Source organism: Coregonus clupeaformis, chromosome 12 (genome assembly GCF_020615455.1).
Source record: "Coregonus clupeaformis isolate EN_2021a chromosome 12, ASM2061545v1, whole genome shotgun sequence".
Classification (NCBI taxonomy): Eukaryota; Metazoa; Chordata; class Actinopteri; order Salmoniformes; family Salmonidae; genus Coregonus; species Coregonus clupeaformis.
In genome coordinates, this window is record NC_059203.1 from 56,381,155 (window position 1) to 56,401,215 (window position 20,061).

The window sequence follows — 20,061 nt, forward strand, 5'->3', positions numbered from 1 at the left end:
GTGACCAAATACTTATTTTCCACCATAATTTGCAAATAAATTCATTAAAAATCCTACAATGTGATTTTCTGGATTTTTTTTCCTCAATTTGTCTGTCATAGTTGACGTGTACCTATGATGAAAATTACAGGCCTCTCTCATCTTTTTAAGTGGGAGAACTTGCGCAATTGGTGGCTGACTAAATACTTTTTTTCCCCACTGTATACGTTGTAAACATATAGCAATTGCAAAAATAATTACCCCCCCCAAAAAATTCAGTTAATTTGGGATTCACTGTAACAAGCTGCACTACATAACATTTGGTACCAGTATGAGGTAAGTTATTTTATAGTCCTAATCTAACAAACTAATTAACTAACAGGTCACTGCGCAATAGCGAGCAGTAGTTTTCCCACGGTCTAGCTAGCTAGCTTTTTTTGTCGGTTGGTTTGCAGTGGGTGCAGCAGGTGTTATCAAAGAGGATGTTGTTGCTAATTTGTTAGCTTCTCCCTTTTCAAGAATAACTTTCAACAAGAAGTTAAGTTTCAAATTATCATCATCTGACACTGGGGACACGCCTGACACAGTTCTGAGAGGCTACACCGAACACAAACATTCAGCCGGGCTGGTGCGTAGAAAGAAACAGCCGGCGACCTGCCACTGATAACCGACCCAGACATCACCCGCCACCCTGCTCTTCTCTCTCGCTCTCACATTCAACGAGAGACAGACAACAACACCTTTGTACGGGGGGCTGGTGGGGGCATCTGCGGCCATGGAGGGAGCATCTAAAGTTGAAGTCGGAAGTTTACATACATCTTAGCCAAATACATTTAAACTCAGTTCTTCACAATTCCTGACATTTAATCCTAGTAAATATTCCCTGTTTTAGGTCAGTTAGGATCACCACTTTATTTTAAGAATGTGAAATGTCAGAATAATAGTAGAGAGAATGATTTATTTCAGCTTTTATTTCTTTCATCACATTGGGTCAGAAGTTTACATACACTCAATTAGTATTTGGTAGCATTGCCTTTAAATTGTTTAACTTGGGTCAAACATTTTGGGTAGCCTTCCACAAGCTTCCCACAATAAGTTGGGTGAATTTTGGCCCATTCCTCCTGACAGAGCTGGTGTAACTGAGTCAGGTTTGTAGGCCTCCTTGCTCGCACACGCTTTTTCAGTTCTGCCCACACATTTTTTACAGGATTGAGGTCAGGGCTTTGTGATGGCCACTCCAATACCTTGACTTTGTTGTCCTTAAGCCATTTTGCCACAACTTTGGAAGTATGCTTGGGGTAAAAAACACAATTTAAAATGTTGCTACATAAGACCAAATCCAGGTGGTGAGTCACAAATTACTTAAAGAATGATAGTAAAAATCTTTGGAGCACCTTACATTTTGGGCAAAAAGGCATACTCGGCTCCATCAGTCATTGAATCAGATGGCTCATTCATCGCAAAACCCACTGATATTGCCAACTACTTTAATTATTTTTTTCATTGGCAAGATTAGCCAATTGTCTTAAAGTAATGATAGACTGTCGTTTCTCTTATCTTATTTGAGCTGTTCTTGCCATAATATGGACTTGGTCTTTTATCAAATAGGGCTATCTTCTGTACACCACCCCTACCTTGTCACAACACAACTTTTGATACTTAAGTATATTTTAGCAATTACATTTACTTTTGATACTGAAGTATATTTATAACCAAATACTTTTAGATTTTTACTCAAGTAGTATATTACTGGGTGACTTTCACTTTTACTTGAGTAACTTTCTATTAAGATATCTATACTTTTACTCAAGTAAGACAACTGGGTACTTTCCCCACATCTGCACTGGAGCCTATGCAGTCGAGTCACATGCTCTCGAGCAGAGGTACTGCTGTGAAGCCATGCGTTTGAGGCAGATCGGCTCTGACCGCTCTTGCAGGAAGGACCAGAGATGCTAGTTTGGTGTGACTGGATCTAAAGCCACTTACTGATCTATCATGATTTGATTATGCCCCCCCCCACATCCACCCTTTTTTCCTTCACCTGTCCACCAGGACATAGATTCTGTGTCCTAAATAGCACCCTATTCTCTATTTGCACTACTTTTAGTAGACTCCATCATCTCAATACCCTCAAGGGCTGCTCTGTTGAGTGTGGGGCAGGAGTACACTGTACATTCTGTACTTTCTAATTCTTGGTGCTGTTCACTCCTGGACAACTTCCCAAATGATGCAATGAAGTTGCCAAAATGATGTCACCGTTTGGTAAGAGGTGCAACACTGGTCACATATGAAAGGACAGACAAGACTGAAACATGGTGGTTAGATGAAAGGACTCTCTGTTTCTATGTTCTAATCTTGTCTATTGTGAGATTTGTAATAAGTACTGCGTTGGCACGTACGATTATCCTGTGGCTTGGACAGTAGCAGGGTTTTATTTAAGCTATTGTTGATACAACAGAGACTAACAGTGTCCGGGTTCCCAAAATGGTTTTCTACAGAGCTCTTTACAGCAGTGGCAGACTTCAGTTGAAGAAAATGTTGCTTGAAAAATACAGGATGTCTGTGGCTGCTTGCTTACTCTGGGTATTGTGGAGTGGTCTACAACTGTCCTGTCAATTAATTATCTGGTTTTAATATGATTTTCACATTCCAATGACATTATTGAAATGTGACTCATCCCCAACAGTCTTAACTGACTAAACAGGACAGGAAGAAAATCCCTGAAAAATGGTGCCACAGAAATATGATTACACCTTTGCCCCCCATAAAGCTCTGCATGTCTCACAAACAGCAGATATTCTACAACAACAAATTAGAATATTCAAAATCGGGGAAAACCAATAGTTCCGGATTAAATACTCCTTGATTTAATAATGGTTGTGAAAACCAGTAGCTGTTACATAATATACAGAAAAAAATTGAAACCCTTCCAAGAATGAAAGGATGCTTAGCAAAATAAAAAAAGAAAAAAAAATAGAAACCCTTCCAAGAATGAAAGGATGCTCAGCAATACAGACATGCACATGGACAGCATGTATTAATTAAAAAGTTATTAAAGAGTAGTGGAATATGATATGATGGCATTCATTTTTGTACACAGGTGACACCCAGCACAAGTCGCCTGGAGGATTTTATGCAACAATGACAGGGTTGTTATGCAGCCACTGTGACAGAGTAGAGAATCAGATATGATTCCAGAATGAAAGCCTGTCTCGGATGTCAAACAGCATCTAGAGGAAGAATACTAGGTAGAAATTACCTGAGGCCTATAAGCATGGCTGAGCGAGAACCATCATAAAAAAACAGTGTAACTGCCTAGCCAAAATGTCAAACATGCCTGGCATTTTGAACAATAAACCACTGAAGGCTCATCCTTAAAGAAGGACAAAGACTACTCTCAATTAATTAATTTCAGGACGTTGTTACCTGCAGGGGGCGAAGTATGGAGCATACCAGAGGAGGCTGGAGGGAGGAGCTATAGGAGGACGGGCTCATTGTAATAGCTGAAATGGAATTAAATGGAACGGTATCAAACACATTAATTCTATTAATTCCATTCCAGCCATTACAATTAGCATGTCCTCCTATAGCTCCTCACACCAGCCTCCTCTGGTGCATACTAGCCTTTTTGTTATTAATTGAAATTGAGTTAATCACACACTCAGTGTAATTTATCAAGGCCGGGATTCAATCCAAGGCACATTCTAGAGCAGTGCACTAGACAGTCAACATTGCAACTTTTATAGAGCAACTGCCCCTAAAAACCAACTTCTCATTTAGAAAAAAGCCTATGTGGCATCAATATGGTCCAAAACATGTATTCTACTATAACAATTTACTACAAAGTGTTAATAGGATATTTTTGGTCATTAAAGTCAGTCTCGTCCGAGACGAGTTTTGTACATGAGTATGTCACAACTTAAATGAAGGTTGGGTTTACTTCAATCCTGCCCACAATGTACAAGTGACAATATGTAAACAATACTAATAGCTCCAAATTTCAAGGACTTAAAAACCTCAGACCAACTATAAATTGTAGAAATTCATATACAAATATTGAAACCATTTATTGGGAAAACTAAAAGGTGTGCAACATGAAATTATTGTCTCATTTACATTGCGTAATTTATTGATGGCCCCTAACTAGCCCCGGAGATAGGCTATCCAAAGTGAAGCTAATTTTGCCACTGTCGCACCAGCCGGCTGAAGCTAATTGGCTAGATAATTGGGCCAACTCTTCCCACCTGCGAACACATGAGACACCCACATCAAACCACACCCCAAAACCAACTCTTCAGTCATGGCTGCTAGCATTTCTTAATGAACCAAATCTAAAACGAGGCCAAATCAGGAAGTGCAGTCACCCTTTTCCACAATGTTTGCAGAGATTGCATTCACAGTAAATGCTGCGCATAATTTGATATTTCACCACAGCCTCACAATTTGACGTTTGCGCCAGTTTTGACGTTTCCAATTTGACATTTGGGCCAAATGTCAAGAATTTATGTGAGTTTGCAAGATCCTGTTGAAATGCTAGCCTACAGTTGCCCTGCTCTATTTGTTACCCTTCATGTGTTACCCTAAATGTTGTCCCCGATGCAAATTCAGACGTTGTACAGTAAATTCCTCGCATCTTGCGACTTGTATCAAAACTTACTTGACTGTCTTGCAATGTTAGAGGAATTAGAAAATTGCATGTAGCCAATCGCATTGTGTCGTGCGAACCAAAATGCAACTTTTTAAACATAGTAAACAATCTTGTACTGAATCAAACATTGCAGTAAGCCTGCAGGTTACCATTTCCCAAGGTTGCAAAAAAGACCTGAACTGTTGAACTGCTCTACATATAAAAGTTAGAATGTTAATACCGACAGAGTCGGGATTACTTGGAAATAACACACATTTCATCGCATAATCCCCACAGGCTAAACAGGGGCAGTGTTGGCTGATGAATTGAGAGTTGTGTGGTTTTGGAGAGGCCCTTAAAGACTTGGATCAGACAATGGACCTGATTTACATTGTAAATCTTAGCTGAGTTCCCTCCACTCCACTTGCTCTACGGAGTCCCTATCAAATTTCATTGGGAGAATTAAAGTGACCTGACGGTAACCGGGTACAGTGGCCAGGAGTAATCCAAATGCTCCTGGTCTGCTGTTACTACAGAAAAATCTGTTTGGAGGATTTGCCAGTGAACAGACACAATGTTCACCCAATCCTTTAATTGGATTCTGCATTGGTATATGTGACACTGTGCCATGGCACAACTGCACTGCAGATGATGGCATCAGACAGTAGTTGGTCAAAATGGGCCACAAAATAAGCCAGCATTTGTGTTAAAATCAAATCTTTTTTTAGTATATGGCTCTCCTTGGATATCAGATCTTCTCCATTATGCAGAGTATGTCAATACAAACCCATTTGGTCATCTGCTCATCAGTTGCCCACAAACTGTCACGTCACAACCTCAGTCGTACCGACGTTGTGTCACGTGACAACCTGTTGCCGTACTGACACCAGTGTCCAGGCGTCCCCATGGGGGCCGGGGAGACAGAGCTATAAGGCTCTGTTGAAAGGTCAGTGCCTCTGTGAGGAGGCATGCCAGGACAACACAAAAGGGGGGCCAGCGCACTTGTCATCTCAATGTGAGTGCACTCGGTTTGCAGTGTGTATACTTCAGAGCACATGAGCTCAACGTCACACAGCCCAGGGGTTTCTTAGAAATACATCTGGAAACATAGGAATTGGAAAGTGTTAGTTGAGACAAATAAATACAAACATAACATGCCTGACCTGGTTTCTATAGTAGAAGTCCCTCAAAGGTAGGTCAATGCTGTAGGACAACGGGAACAGAGCTGTATACAGTGTCATATGATAATATATGGGACAGACTTGGGTGACTGTACACAACAGTTATTTTCAAATACCTGGATATGATTCCAGATTTGAGGACACATACTTTTAGTGTTATTTCTACACTGTGGTATAGTGGCACAGTCTAAAGGTAAACATGTATTTAGCGACCTAAAAGATTGAACAGATTTAAAGTCCCAGTGCAGTCAAAAATGTGATTTTCCTGTGTGTACAAAACTTTAAGAACACCTTCCTAATATTGAGTTGCACCAGCCTGTTTTGCCATCAGAACAGCCTCAATTCATTGGGGCATGGACTCTACAAGGTGTCGAAAGCATTCCACAGGGATGCTTGCCCATGATGCTGGCCCATGTTGATTCCAATGCTTCCCACAGTTGTGTCAAGTTGGCTGGATGTCCTTTGGGTGGTGAACCATTCTTGAAACACATGGGAAACTGTTGAGCATGAAAAACCCAGCAGAGTTGCAGTTCTTGACACAAACCGGTGCGCCTAGCACCTGCTACCATATCCCATTCAAAGACACTTAAATATTTTGTTTTGCCTATTCACCCTCTGAATGGCACATACACAATCAATGTCTCAATTGACTCAAGACTTAAAAATCCTATCTTTAACCTGTCTCCTCCCCTTCATCTACACTGATTGAAGTGGATTTAACAAATTACATCAATAAGGTATCATAGCTTTCACATGGATTCACCTGGTCAGTCTATGTTATGGAAAGAGCAGGTGTCCTTACTGTTTTGTATACTCAGTGTATATTTCCACAATATGAGGTTGGAATAATACTGTGAAATTGTGAAAATTATTATTACACTAAAATGCCATTTTAGTGTAAGAGCTATTTGAAAAGACTGCCTGAAATTTCAGACTGTTTTGGTGGGATGCAGTTTTGGCCTCCCATGGTGACATCACCATGCTGTTAATAGACCAATAAGAAAGAGAATTCCAAACCTCTCTGCCAATAACAGCCAATTTTCAGTTTTCCCCTCCCCACTCAGACCACTCCCAGACAGTCCTAGCAAAATTCTTGCTTGAGAAATTGCCCTTTGCTAAAAAGCTATTTTTATAGATTTTTGACCATTTTAATTGAAGACAATCACAGTAAAGTACTTAATTGTTACCCAGAAATTATTTGATATTGAGATAAAAACAGCTGCATAGGAACTTTAAGGATATTTAGCTGCGTGACACATTAGGCTGCTGCTGGAAGAGCCGACGCTAGGCGGATGAGTGGACGTGGGGTGCTATTCGGCGGAGCAAACGTTTAGAAAGTGAACGCACTGTGTTTGAATGTTGACATGGAGGTGGTTGAGTAACACCGGGCTGAACAATGAGGGGTGAAAACATGGTAACAGAGAGAAAGAGGAGAGACAGAGCAAAAGAGAGAGAAGACGAGACAAATGGAAGACCAGAAAAGAGAGAGACAGAAAGTAAAAGGAAGAGACAGAGAAGGTGAGTGAGAGAGAGAAAGAAAAGAGAGCCAGTGAGAGCGAGAGATGGATAGAGGATGTAATAAACTTGCACAGCCCCATTGTGCCGGGGGAGTGCTGCTGACAGCCCTAAACCACACCCAGTTTCCTACATCGGTTTTCCTATTGGCTGAGCCGCAAAATTCCAGCAACAGCCTGCTCTCCCTCCTCCCCTCTCTTTCTCCACAAAGGACTCACCAGTGAATGAACTGAGTCAAGCACAAGCTGTTGAAATAGTAAAAGCCTCTCTCCGACGATCTTTATCACCCAGAGCAACCAGACAGACACTGACGCCATTGCAGTGCACAGGAGAACCCTACCCTGGATGAAGCTACATCAACAGACCATGCTACATAGGAATATACCTTCTCCTCAACAAAACAACACCCTCCACTGAACTGAGAGTCGGTTTTTCCTTGCAATTCTCCCCAGAATTATTCTATTTTCTCATTCTAGGACAGCATTGCTCCTCTCCTCAGCGACTACCCTCGGAGCGGACACTCCCACAACACACCAGGACACCCCAGTCTGACCAAACAAAAGTTGTGGAAACCTATCAACTTTGGAGAGAAGCCTATCTATACGGGCGGATTTACGGTGACCTTCCAGTGCAGAGAGAGAGCGAAAGAAAGGGGGGGATATTTTTGTCTCTGCTGGTGGGTCTGTGAAAGTCTGTCAAGACGCCGCGTGCCGTGCTCCGCGTGAAGAATGCCCAGGCGAGGATGGCCAAGCCAGCTGAACCGGCGCCCACACCGGGGCTCTACATGGAGCGCTCGCAGAGTCGGATCAGCCTGTCGGCCTCCTTCGAGGCCCTGGCCATCTACTTCCCCTGTATGAACTCTTTTGATGAGGACGATGTCGGTAAGCAGCCTAAAGATGCTAGCAGCAGCTTCCTCATTCACTACTGCCATCCCATCTATCTTCACTGCTCGTGGGCTGCTCATAGTAGCTCATAGTTGGTGTGACAAGTTGGTAGACAAGGTTGTGAAAGTTTGTGAGAGGAGCATGGTTATGCATGTCGGTATCCGTCTCTTGAACTCAATTCAAGTGTATTTGTGAGTCTTATGGTTTAGAGGTGGTTTGCATGTCTGATAAACCGTTTGGGAAGTTGTTTTGGAGCATAGTGAATATAGCTTCTGATCAAATGTTGCCACCATGTAATTTTAAGTGTGTAATAGATTTGCAAATGCAGATGGCTGATGGGTGACTGTTAACAGCTCCAAAAGGAACATTATAGGTATCACCCAACTTGATAAATTGCAAATATTAGAACTGCCATTTTAATGTGAAGCTTTGAGCACAAAGCAATTCAGTCTCTCTCTGAGAAATGATTTATCCAGCCCAATCTCATTATAAAGGTCTGGATGCATAAGCACAACTATTCCCATGACTGCTGCCAGCACACACACACACACACACACACACACACACACACACACACACACACACACACACACACACACACACACACACACACACACACACACACACACACACACACACACACACACACACACAAAAGTTGGCTACTTGACCTACTGTAATCAGAAGGACACATGCAAAAGAGAGTAGTATTTCTGTGTCTGTGTGCGCAATTGAAATGCTAATTCCTTTGCGATTTGACAAACTGCACTACTCAAGTTCAACACCCACTGATTACAGGTTCATTTCTCCTCTGTTGAGTTGAGCCGCAAATATGCCTTCATCATTTCACTTCTCATTCAATCCATCACTGTCATTATATTTAGGCTGATCCGGTGCACATTGCCAGCCAACTGTGTGCAGGTGAGGTGAATTGATTGTGAGATCACTACTGTCGCTGAGCATGTTTCCATCTCATCTCTTCCTCTCTCTTTTCGCTGTCTATGTTCTATCTCCCCCTCTCTTTCACTGTCTCCATTACCCCCTCTATTTCTCTGTCTACATCTCCCCTTCTCCCATTCTCTTTCATTGTATATCTCAATCTCTATCATCTCCTCGGTTTTATGTCTCTATCTCCCCCTCTCTTTCACTGTATGCAGTGCCATCAGAAAGTATTCATACCCCTTGACTTATTCCCCATTTTGTTGTGTTACAGCCTGAATTCAACATTTATCAAATTGCAAAAACATTATTTACGAGGAATTGAAAAACCTCCCTGGTCTTTGTGGTTGAATCTGTGTTTGAAATTCACTTCTCGACTGAGGGACCTTACAGATAATTATATTTGTGGGGTACAGAGATGAGGTAGTCATTCAAAAATCATGTTAAACACTATTATTGCACACAAAGTGAATCCACACAACTTATTATGTGACTTGGTAAGCACATTTTTACTCCTGAACTTATTTAGGCTTGCCATAACAAAGGGGTTGAATACATTTCAGCTTATCATTTTTTATTAATTTGCAAAAAAAATGAAAACATAATTCCACTTTGATGTTTTGATGAATCAATTTTTAAGTTAGGCTGTTACACAACAAAATTTGGAAACAGTCAAGGTGTGTAAATTCTTTCTGAAGACACTGTACAGGTATACAGTGGGGGGAAAAAGTATTTAGTCAGCCACCAATTGTGCAAGTTCTCCCACTTAAAAAGATGAGAGAGGCCTGTAATTTTCATCATAGGTAGATGTCAACTATGACAGACAAATTGAGATGTTCTTTTCCAGAAAATCACATTGTAGGATTTTTAATGAATTTATTTGCAAATTATGGTGGAAAATAAGTATTTGGTCACCTACAAACAAGCAAGATTTCTGGCTCTCACAGACCTGTAACCTCTTCTTTAAGAGGCTCCTCTGTCCTCCACTCGTTACCTGTATTAATGGCACCTGTTTGAACTTGTTATCAGTATAAAAGACACCTGTCCACAACCTCAAACTGTCACACTCCAAACTCCACTATGGCCAAGACCAAATAGCTGTCAAAGGACACCAGAAACAAAATTGTAGACCTGCACCAGGCTGGGAAGAGTGAATATGCAATAGGTAAGCAGCTTGGTTTAGAAGAAATCAACTGTGGGAGCAATTATTAGGAAATGGAAGACATACAAGACCACTGATAATCTCCCTCGATCTGGGGCTCCACGCAAGATCTCACCCCGTGGGGTCAAAATGATCACAAGAACGGTGAGCAAAAATCACAGAACCACACGGGGGGACCTAGTGAATGACCTGCAGAGAGCTGGGACCAAAGTAACAAAGCCTACCATCAGTAACACACTACGCCGCCAGGGACTCAAATCCTGCAATGCCAGACGTGTCCCCCTGCTTAAGCCAGTACATGTCCAGGCCCGTCTGATGTTTGCTAGAGTGCATTTGGATGATCCAGAAGAGGATTGGGAGAATGTCATATGGTCAGATGAAACCAAAATATAACTTTTTGGTAAAAACTCAACTAGTCGTGTTTGGAGGACAAAGAATGCTGAGTTGCATCCAAAGAACACCATACCTACTGTGAAGCATGGGGGTGGAAACATCATGCTTTGGGGCTGTTTTTCTGCAAAGGGACCAGGACGACTGATCCGTGTAAAGGAAAGAATGAATGGGGCCATGTATCGTGAGATTTTTAGTGAAAACCTCCTTCCATCAGCAAAGGCATTGAAGATGAAACGTGGCTGGGTCTTTCAGCATGACAATGATCCCAAACACACCGCCCGGGCAACGAAGGAGTGGCTTCGTAAGAAGCATTTCAAGGTCCTGGAGTGGCCTAGCCAGTCTCCAGATCTCAACCCCATAGATAATCTTTGGAGGGAGTTGAAAGTCCGTGTTGCCCAGCGACAGCCCCAAAACATCACTGCTCTAGAAGAGATCTGCATGGAGGAATGGGCCAAAATACCAGCAACAGTGTGTGAAAAACTTGTGAAGACTTACAGAAAACATTTGACCTGTGTCATTGCCAACAAAGGGTATATAACAAAGTATTGAGAAACTTTTGTTATTGACCAAATACTTATTTTCCACCATAATTTGCAAATAAATTCATAAAAAATCCTACAATGTGATTTTCTGGATTTTTTTTCCTCATTTTGTCTGTCATAGTTGACGTGTACCTTTGATGAAAATTACAGGCCTCTCTCATCTTTTTAAGTGGGAGAACATGCACAATTGGTGGCTGACAAAATATTTTTTCCCCCACTGTATCTGTATATGTCTCTATCTCCTCATCTCCCTTTTCTGACTGTCAGCCTGTGGGTGTCTGCATGTGAGACAAAGCGCTACCAGGCCAGACATCACATCTCCCCAGCGACCACCTCACCTCCAACAGTAACAACACATCAGACTGGACCTCCATGACAGGCTCTAGCTCTACGTACAGTCAGAAGAGTCACACACAGCAGCCCGTTGCCACAGATCTATCACAGATAGAAATCGCTGGATTTCTTCATCAGCCCTTTCATGCTAACATGTCATTACACTCAATTAGACGGCTGATGTTTCATTATATGATCGAATCCTTGCATGTATAGTTACAACCCATGGTCACTGATCTACGTATGTAGCCTACATGTATTATATGTATGTCTATACATGTCTAAGTGGTTATCCCACTGGCTATAAGGTGAATGCACCAATTTGTAAGTCGCTCTGGATAAGAGCGTCTGCTAAATGACGTAAATGTAAATGTAAATGTCTATCTCAGGATCTCATCAGCTTTCCATAACTCGCATCTCATTAGACGTAGTCTTGTCAGACAGCAGACATTTTCATCATGGTCATTTCCTTGCGTGTACATTAAGAATCACCGGAATGGAATGAAGCAGGTGAGCATATGGTAGTGATGCTACTGTGAAGCTAATGCTGGCAGAATTCGTGGCTGTGGCCATAGTGTAGTGGACCTAGTGGTGCTTGGAGCCAGAGGGGAGGATTATTGCCTGTTGAGACATGTACTGGCACTCAGCCTTGATTACAGCTCGAAGACCGTCACTGACCCTTGTCACCATGTCACAGCCAGGGGAAGAAGTGAATGTATATGAATATACAGCATTTGGGAATATATTTGGGGCCCAATTGTTATGAGCACTATTTCAATGCCAAAAGTGAGGAAAATTGGGGAAGAAATAGAAACAGAGTGATGGAGGAAATTAAAAAGTCATGGAAAGAATCCTGTTTCATAATAGTAGATACTGTCATATAGATGCAGTACTATAAGCCATTTCATATGGATGAGGGATGTTTCTAAATCCACAGAATCTGTCAAATCTGGTTTGACAGAAAATGAAAACAGCATCTCTAAATATCTACAAACTAACCTAAAACAGGAGTTGAAGAACGCTGTGACGTTTCTAACAGAACAATTGGATGAAACAACAGTAAAAACCAACAACATTGGACTAATTAAGGAATAACCCCGGGGCACCCTCCTAGTAATACCTACCATAAATCAATTTCTAAGAGGAGAAATTGGGCGCAAATATAGAAACAACACATATTGGTGAAAAAATGAATCAACTGTTGTCATATTGGTCCTGGTGATCTATGAATGTGCAGGTAATGGATGACAGAGCTATTAATTACACATCAGTTATATCCAGAGGAAACTGAACATTTTACGTTGATCAATCAGTCAGGTCTGAGCAGTGAAATGGCTGGAGGCTGCATAGTCAGGGCTAAAACATGGAGCAAAAAAGGTTCCCTTGGCGGCCATGTCGGAGAAACAACCCAGAAAAGTCACCAATAAAAAGTTTATTTGCAGAAAAGGAGGTCTATTCGGTGGTGAAAAGAGGCAATCCATTGAAGAACATACTGTACATTATATCTACTGATTCCTGTGATATTTTGCATCGCTTCGTTTTTCAGTGTTAGTAGAGTTGATTTCCTTAAGGGTGGGTTTAGAAATGAAATGCTCACTTAGATATCTAGTGATAGCGTTATTTACTGTTTGCCATTTGTGCATACAGTAAGCTTTGTTTAAATATACTCTGTAACACTTTGCATTAAGTTGTTCTTATATCTGTGTAGTATAGCTGTATTAACACTATTAACATTATTAACATGTTGGACTCTATGTATTTTGAAAGATGAGACGTTGAGGATTATAATAAATACTGCTTTGATGTCATACAAGCAAGCCAAACACCTGTGAGTCCAGATGTGCACTTCACATTTCCAGATCATTTACAGTGTCGACTTTTATGATCACTATGTTTGATGTACAGTTACAAGATGACATGGCGTCATACCCTGGGTTGTTCTGAACAGAATGAGCCTATGTTTGTCTATTATGAAGACAATTTGCCGCGGCACACGCACCTGAATGCACTCATGACTCCTTTCTGTTTCCCTGAATTGAATTGTAAAAAAGCTTAACATCATATTTTATAACTGAGCTAGTCATGTTGGCAATAGAGCAGGCTTTCAAATGATGCCTACCTGACCCAGATTGCAATTTATAATGGACCGTTTTTGGATTGTGTAAACAGCAACACTAATTGTGTGATGGCGGGGATGCAGGGTTGTGTTCCATTACAAGTGTGCTTGCTCTAGTTCCTCAACGGCACAGCTAGGAGAGCTCAAAAAAGTACATTATAGTTGAAGACTCTTCTTCATAAATGTGCATTAAAATTGCTTAGGAACTGTGCACACTTTGGAGAGGTGTGTGGCCACTTGGAGACACCAGTTAGTCCTCTCACTCAAACCCTTATAATTGTTTGTCTTATGTTACACCTACCCCACATTTTCCAGGAATATTCTTATCATGTTACTGAATGTATCCAGAGTCCTTTCAGATTTCGTTACCAACAAATGCGACGAAAAGTACAGTAAATGTAAAATGCACATAAAATCAACAGTGCAATGTTTGGATTCAGTCTTGTGTCAGGTGAACTGTTGTGTCCCCATAATCTCGAAACTGTTCCCTTACCATTGCTACCATGGTTACCCATATGCTTTTCATATTTATTCTGTAAAAAACATTTTAATTTAGCCCTATCCATATAGGCCAATTCCCACGAGTGTAAAGGGTTAACAGGGGGAATCCATATTAATGAACAGAACACAACAATCTTTCTTAGATTTTGCCACAAAAAATTATATTGAAAAAGTGTTTTAATGACTAGATTACTAATCTACCCCCTTCCCTGAAAATCCCACCCATAGATATCGATTGACAGCTCTGAAACCCTGCCAACTCTGTGACTATTACAAATATCCTGCTCGTCCCCTGACAATCCCACCCACAGTGATCTATGTGGCCAGGATAACGCATGACATTGAGAAAATGAAATAGTAAATGGGAGGAATACTATTGTTTTACACCAAATGGATTTGAATTAGAATTTTGTACTTGGTAGTTTAAGAAAAAGCATTTTTAAATAGCACATGAAGTTTCATCTTCTTTTTGTCACAAATAATGCAATCACAATAATGCAGTACAATTACAAATGTGAACTTTGATTTATCTTTTAACTATTTTCTTTCTAAATATGGCAGTGTAATATGTCAGGGCATTGAACAAGAACTATGAACTTGAAAATGCAAACTGGAGTTTTGCATTTCAATTTGGTAATTGATTATGTTCACATAAACATAATTTTGCAAACGTATTATAAATGTTTCATTATCAAATTAGCATTGTTTGGACAGCTATATAAATATCCATAACTTGCGGCCCTGAATCTGCAATAGAAATAATAAAATGTTGCTCAGGTAATATGGGTCATATTTGAACAGTTTGGGCTAGAGTAGGGTTCTCCAACCTTTTCTTTCATAAAAGCTATTTCATACTAAAACATGTTTTTGCAAGCTACTCATATACAGCTTGCAATGTTGTTATTGTGTAGGCCAAATTTGATGAATAAAAACAAAGAACAGCACTGCATACATAACTTAATTGTGTTTATGTTCTTAAAACCACACATTTTTTACAACAATAATTTATACAGGACTAGGCTACTATCAATTAATTTCCAATTATTGTTAAATTGTCATTCTGTTTAATAGTGGCCTTTTGAACAACAACCACAGTGAGTAGGCTACATATCTTACAACCAATGGTGAAGAAACAGAATAATCATGATAATCATGAAAATACTCATTAATAGATGGCAAAAATGGAGAATGGTGTTAAATACCTGTAAACAGCTTGGGAGAAAAAATATTTCACAGAATTCATTACGTAATATTAGGTCTAATATCACTATCTACTGGCATGCTACTCATTGACAGCCTACGAGCTACTGGATAGGCAGTTTTCTGCTAAGGTGCAACCTTTGGTAGGCTGATGGAAGGCTACTCAGAGTCAGAGTCTGCACTACAGCGAATCAGACATGCTCATCATGGTCCTACAGGCAAAGTGAAATGACACAATGAATTTGCTGGTGGTGCACGCAGCTCAAATTATATGTAACAGCACCATTGGACCAACACCATCAATACAAATGTAACAACAGCACAGCAAAATAGATAAACCATTTTATTTTGCAGTTGCCTTTTCATTTTAAACACCAGTGGTGCAATTAGTGTTTTCTAACTGCACTTAACTTAAACAGTGGCACGCAGGAGGTAAGCAAAACTCTCCAGTGGTCAAAACCATTCATCTTGAGGCGACTGGAGGAGGGGGTGCAAAATGCAATCTGTTAATTATTATATCATATATAAAATTGACATATCTATATTATTACAGAATAGCTCAAAACATTACAAATAATTAAAACTGACAGATTACCCAGTGGATCGTGATAATTTTCTGGTAAAACAGTGGGGGTGCAAAAACATGCATTTGCACCCCTATTTTGAAAGTGAGGTGTGCAGCTGCTCCATTGGTTCCATTGCTCAGGTGCCTATGGTTATGCAGCAGATGGCTAAGTGCATCACTACTGCCTTCCTGACACCTAGAAGTATTGTCGTCCCGGAGACGGGTCAGTGATATTGATGGTGCTTCTTGGGTACCTTGTGTTACGGTGCGAAAGGTTGTGAGTTTGCGCCCTGTCACAGTGGTGCACCGTGCACTTGACTCAAATCACACAGTCGTGCTTCATCTGGCTGTTGGGGTTGCTGCTGGAGGAGGAGATCAAAGTGGATGACTAAGTGCCATCCTGAGACCTAGAAGTACTGTCATCCTGAGTCAGTGGTAGTATATTAAAGATGCTTCTTGAGTTTGAAGTTTGACAGTTATCTCCATGTTCACTTCATAGCCTCATGGCATGAATGCATAACCTCTCTATTGGGTCCACAGCTCAACCAATGCCTCAATCACGCACGCACTCACGCTCACTCGCTCCCACGCATGCACGCACAGATAAATAGAAGAGAGGAGGTCGTCAAAGGTCAAGTATCTATTACCTTTCCTGAGGTCAGTGTCTCAGCTGTGTTCATAGGGTCCCATAATGGACTACTTGTAAGAAACGTGTCTTCAGATCCAACCCACAGCACAACTTGTTCCCAATATATTTAAAGTATCATCTTTTGCATCAAATGTTTGTGTTTACCACTTGTATTGACGCACTACTGAGGATCTATATGCCAAGCCTGTTTTCTAGCGCCTCCAGGAGAGGAACTGGGATCTATTGAAGAAAATCTCAGAACTTCCTATGCTTGTTAACACTCCCACACTGTCAAGCCTGGTTTGATGCTGCCTCTCAAAATACTATTGAGACTGAGAGAGGAATAGAGAGAGAGAATTAGAGAGAGAGAAAGAGAGGGAGAGCGAAAGAGACACTGTCTTGAGCAAATTAGTTCCCATACCCATGCACTTGCAGTCTGCATTGTTTAAGACAATGAGGAATTAAAGTTGTCAAGTTGTCATGTGCGTATAGGGGGTAAATATCCTTTGGTACCTAATGGACTTTGAATAAAAAAATATGTGTATCAATCTGAAGTTACACAGTGGCAATGTGACTTTTTTAGGCTTTATGAAGTGTATAATCCCTCCACAATTTATATAATCTATCACAATGTATGAGATTTCATCCTAGAGCAATCCTCTAAAAATGGCAAATCCATATGTAATTTACACAAATATGAGATTAAGTAACCCTATTAGCAATCAATTGATGTTCTCTTGTTAGCCATGTGAAACCCATTCATGCAGCTTGCCGGTCTCAACCCCTCCTCCTCCTCCCCCTCCTCCTCCTCCTCCTCCTTTCCTCGCTTGCTTTGTTCCAGCTAATACAATGCTGTGGATATGCACAAACATGTGTTCTATGAAAGCAAGGTCTGTAAAGAACAACCACTGGTCTGACCTTTAAGCAAATATGTGCTACAGCTACAACTCCCCAATAGGAGCACGTTCAGCAGGGCAAAACTCTGTGTAACATTCATATATAAATATATGATGTAGAGCAAACATGCATTTACATTTACATTTACATTTTAGTCATTTAGCAGACGCTCTTATCCAGAGCGACTTACAGTTAGTGAATACATTTTTTTTTTTATACTGGCCCCCCGTGGGAATCGAACCCACAACCCTGGCGTTGCAAACGCCATGCTCCATCAACTGAGCTACATGCCTCTCTGACATGTAGAATGAGGAATCATGTTGGCCCTATTCATGACATTTCTATCTGCAATGTTCCACGTTTGCCTACTGAACGTGGCCCAGGACTGTGTGACAGACCTAAATCATATGTTTCTCTTGGAGGTCTATTAGGATGGCTGTTGGTTTTGTTTTAGGCATTTACATAACATGCTCTTATCAGCTTTGCAAAATGGGACTACTTAGGGCTTAACACAATGAGCCCATCCCAAACCCATTGGCCTTACTGTAGCATTGTTAGTAGGGTATTTGTGTCCTCCGCATCAATGTCAAATTTCATTTCTATTGTATTATGGGATGTAATTACTCATGAGATTTGATTTAGATGCCATTAACCGGCACGACTATATCACGTCAGACAAGTTACAACATAAATAGAGTTGCAAAGGTTGGGAAATGGTCATATTGTGCATTTGATGAGTTCCAAACAAGGGATTAGAGTATGTTTCATTAGAGACATCTGAAACCCTGTGTATATCCTTCTCTAATAGGGCATCAGGTGTGGGATTGCATATTCTGTTCAGTGACTTTCAAACCTCATGACCTGGGTCTTCTGATCAAACCATCGGACACAGAAGACACCCCAGAGGCAGTGTGGTCTATAGCAATACCCTTACCTCTGGCAGACCATTCCTTGAAATCATTAGGGATTGATGAGTTACAGGCACCACCAATCCATCACCTGTTTAATGGCTCATTAATTGAAGAGTGAGTAATGAAGTGCTATATGACGGCCCAATCAATGACCAGAATTATAAAGAGCATTGACGACTGGGGTTTTGGATCGATAACCCCCCAGGCGATAGGAATGGTACATTTAATTATATTAAAACATTAGAAAATATCCCTTTCACAAGCTATTCTCTATGGGAGGAAGAGCAGATACAGATGTTGATAGAGATAGGGATAAAATATGTTGTTTCTGATGCATGAGATTTTGAAGATAACAAATACAATGTCCAGTTTCTTCAATTTAAAAAACAAGAATCTATCTCTTGAATCAGTATGGGATTATCACACCACAGGCATTTGCAAGGCCAGTGCCTGTCTTGCAGTGACGTGTATTCATGGATGCCAAGGAAAGCCAGGCAAATAAATACAAAAAATATATGATTAGGATCCCCATTAGCGACAGCTAGTCTTACTGGGGTCCGACACATAATGAAAAATACATTACAGACAAAATACTTTGTTTTCATAATTTTCCTTCAATTAACAAGTGCCTGAATCTCACAGGTGTTGTCCTGCAGTAGCTAGCTTGCTAAATCTGCCTTTTCCTAAGCCATGGATGGAGGTAGGGATTTGGACTTGTGGTTTTGTACAGGCCAGTGATTATGACGGCAATTCTGATCTAACCATAAATTCATATATTGTGCACTGGCCTGAGACGATTGAAGTTCAATATGTAGCCTAGATGTAGCCTACCTAGTAGGCTCACGTTAACTATCTGGCTAACTTAGCTGGTTAATTGTTGCCCATGCGAGGAAGTTAGGCTTGCAAGCATTTTATCTAGGTAGCCTATGACAACAAAAAACTAAAAAGTGTACTGTATGATAGAGCCATAGAACGTTTTGCCAACATGAAAGTGAGGAGGATGGCATTGGCGATCAACTAGTCTACAAGTAGTCTACACACACACACACACACACACACACACACACACACACACACACACACACACAACACACATACACGAGAGATGGAAACTCAAGTCTGAGACTCGGACTCGAGTCGCACATAAGTCACAAAGAAAATGACTTGCGACTTGACTTAGACTCGTGATCAATTGACTTGAGACTTGACTTGGACTCTAGATGAGAGACTCGTGAGCAATGCAAGTCAGTACTGGGATACGTTTTTGTTGTGCATTCTGTCAGATAACATGGAACAGGCGGCATTGTAACACAGAGAAAGTCGTTTAATACAGAGGGCTGAAAAGCGTTCTAGAACGTCTGTGTCATTTGTACGTCACTGTAGTACTACGGCTAAACAATTGTAATCAGCAACAATGTCATCAGGTGGTGAGGCTTTCATTATTACATTTGGTTACAAGAACCTGCAGTATAATGCCAGTGGCAAAAAACGAAATGCTGTTTGCAAAACTTGTGGAATTAACATTAAAGATGCTGGCGCAACTACATCTAACTTCATCCGACATTTGAAAACTCACATCGAAACGTCAGTTAGGCTAGCTAGCTAACAATGTTACAATGTGGTTAGACTAATAATAGATGGTTTAGCAGATGCCAGCTTGATATAGCTAGCTTTCTTGTGTGTCATCT

At 40.8% G+C, this 20,061-nt stretch overlaps 1 protein-coding gene across 1 annotated transcript in view; it reads left to right on the plus strand.

Moving 5' to 3' along the window:
- Window positions 1-7,541: 7,541 nt before the first annotated feature.
- Window positions 7,542-20,061, plus strand: part of LOC123492103 (regulating synaptic membrane exocytosis protein 4-like) — a 61,163-nt gene continuing 48,643 nt past the window's right edge. The window contains exon 1 of the mRNA XM_045224090.1: window positions 7,542-8,183. Coding sequence (XP_045080025.1) covers window positions 8,045-8,183 — 139 coding nt within the window. The 5' untranslated portion in view covers window positions 7,542-8,044. The remainder of the gene's footprint in view (window positions 8,184-20,061) is intronic.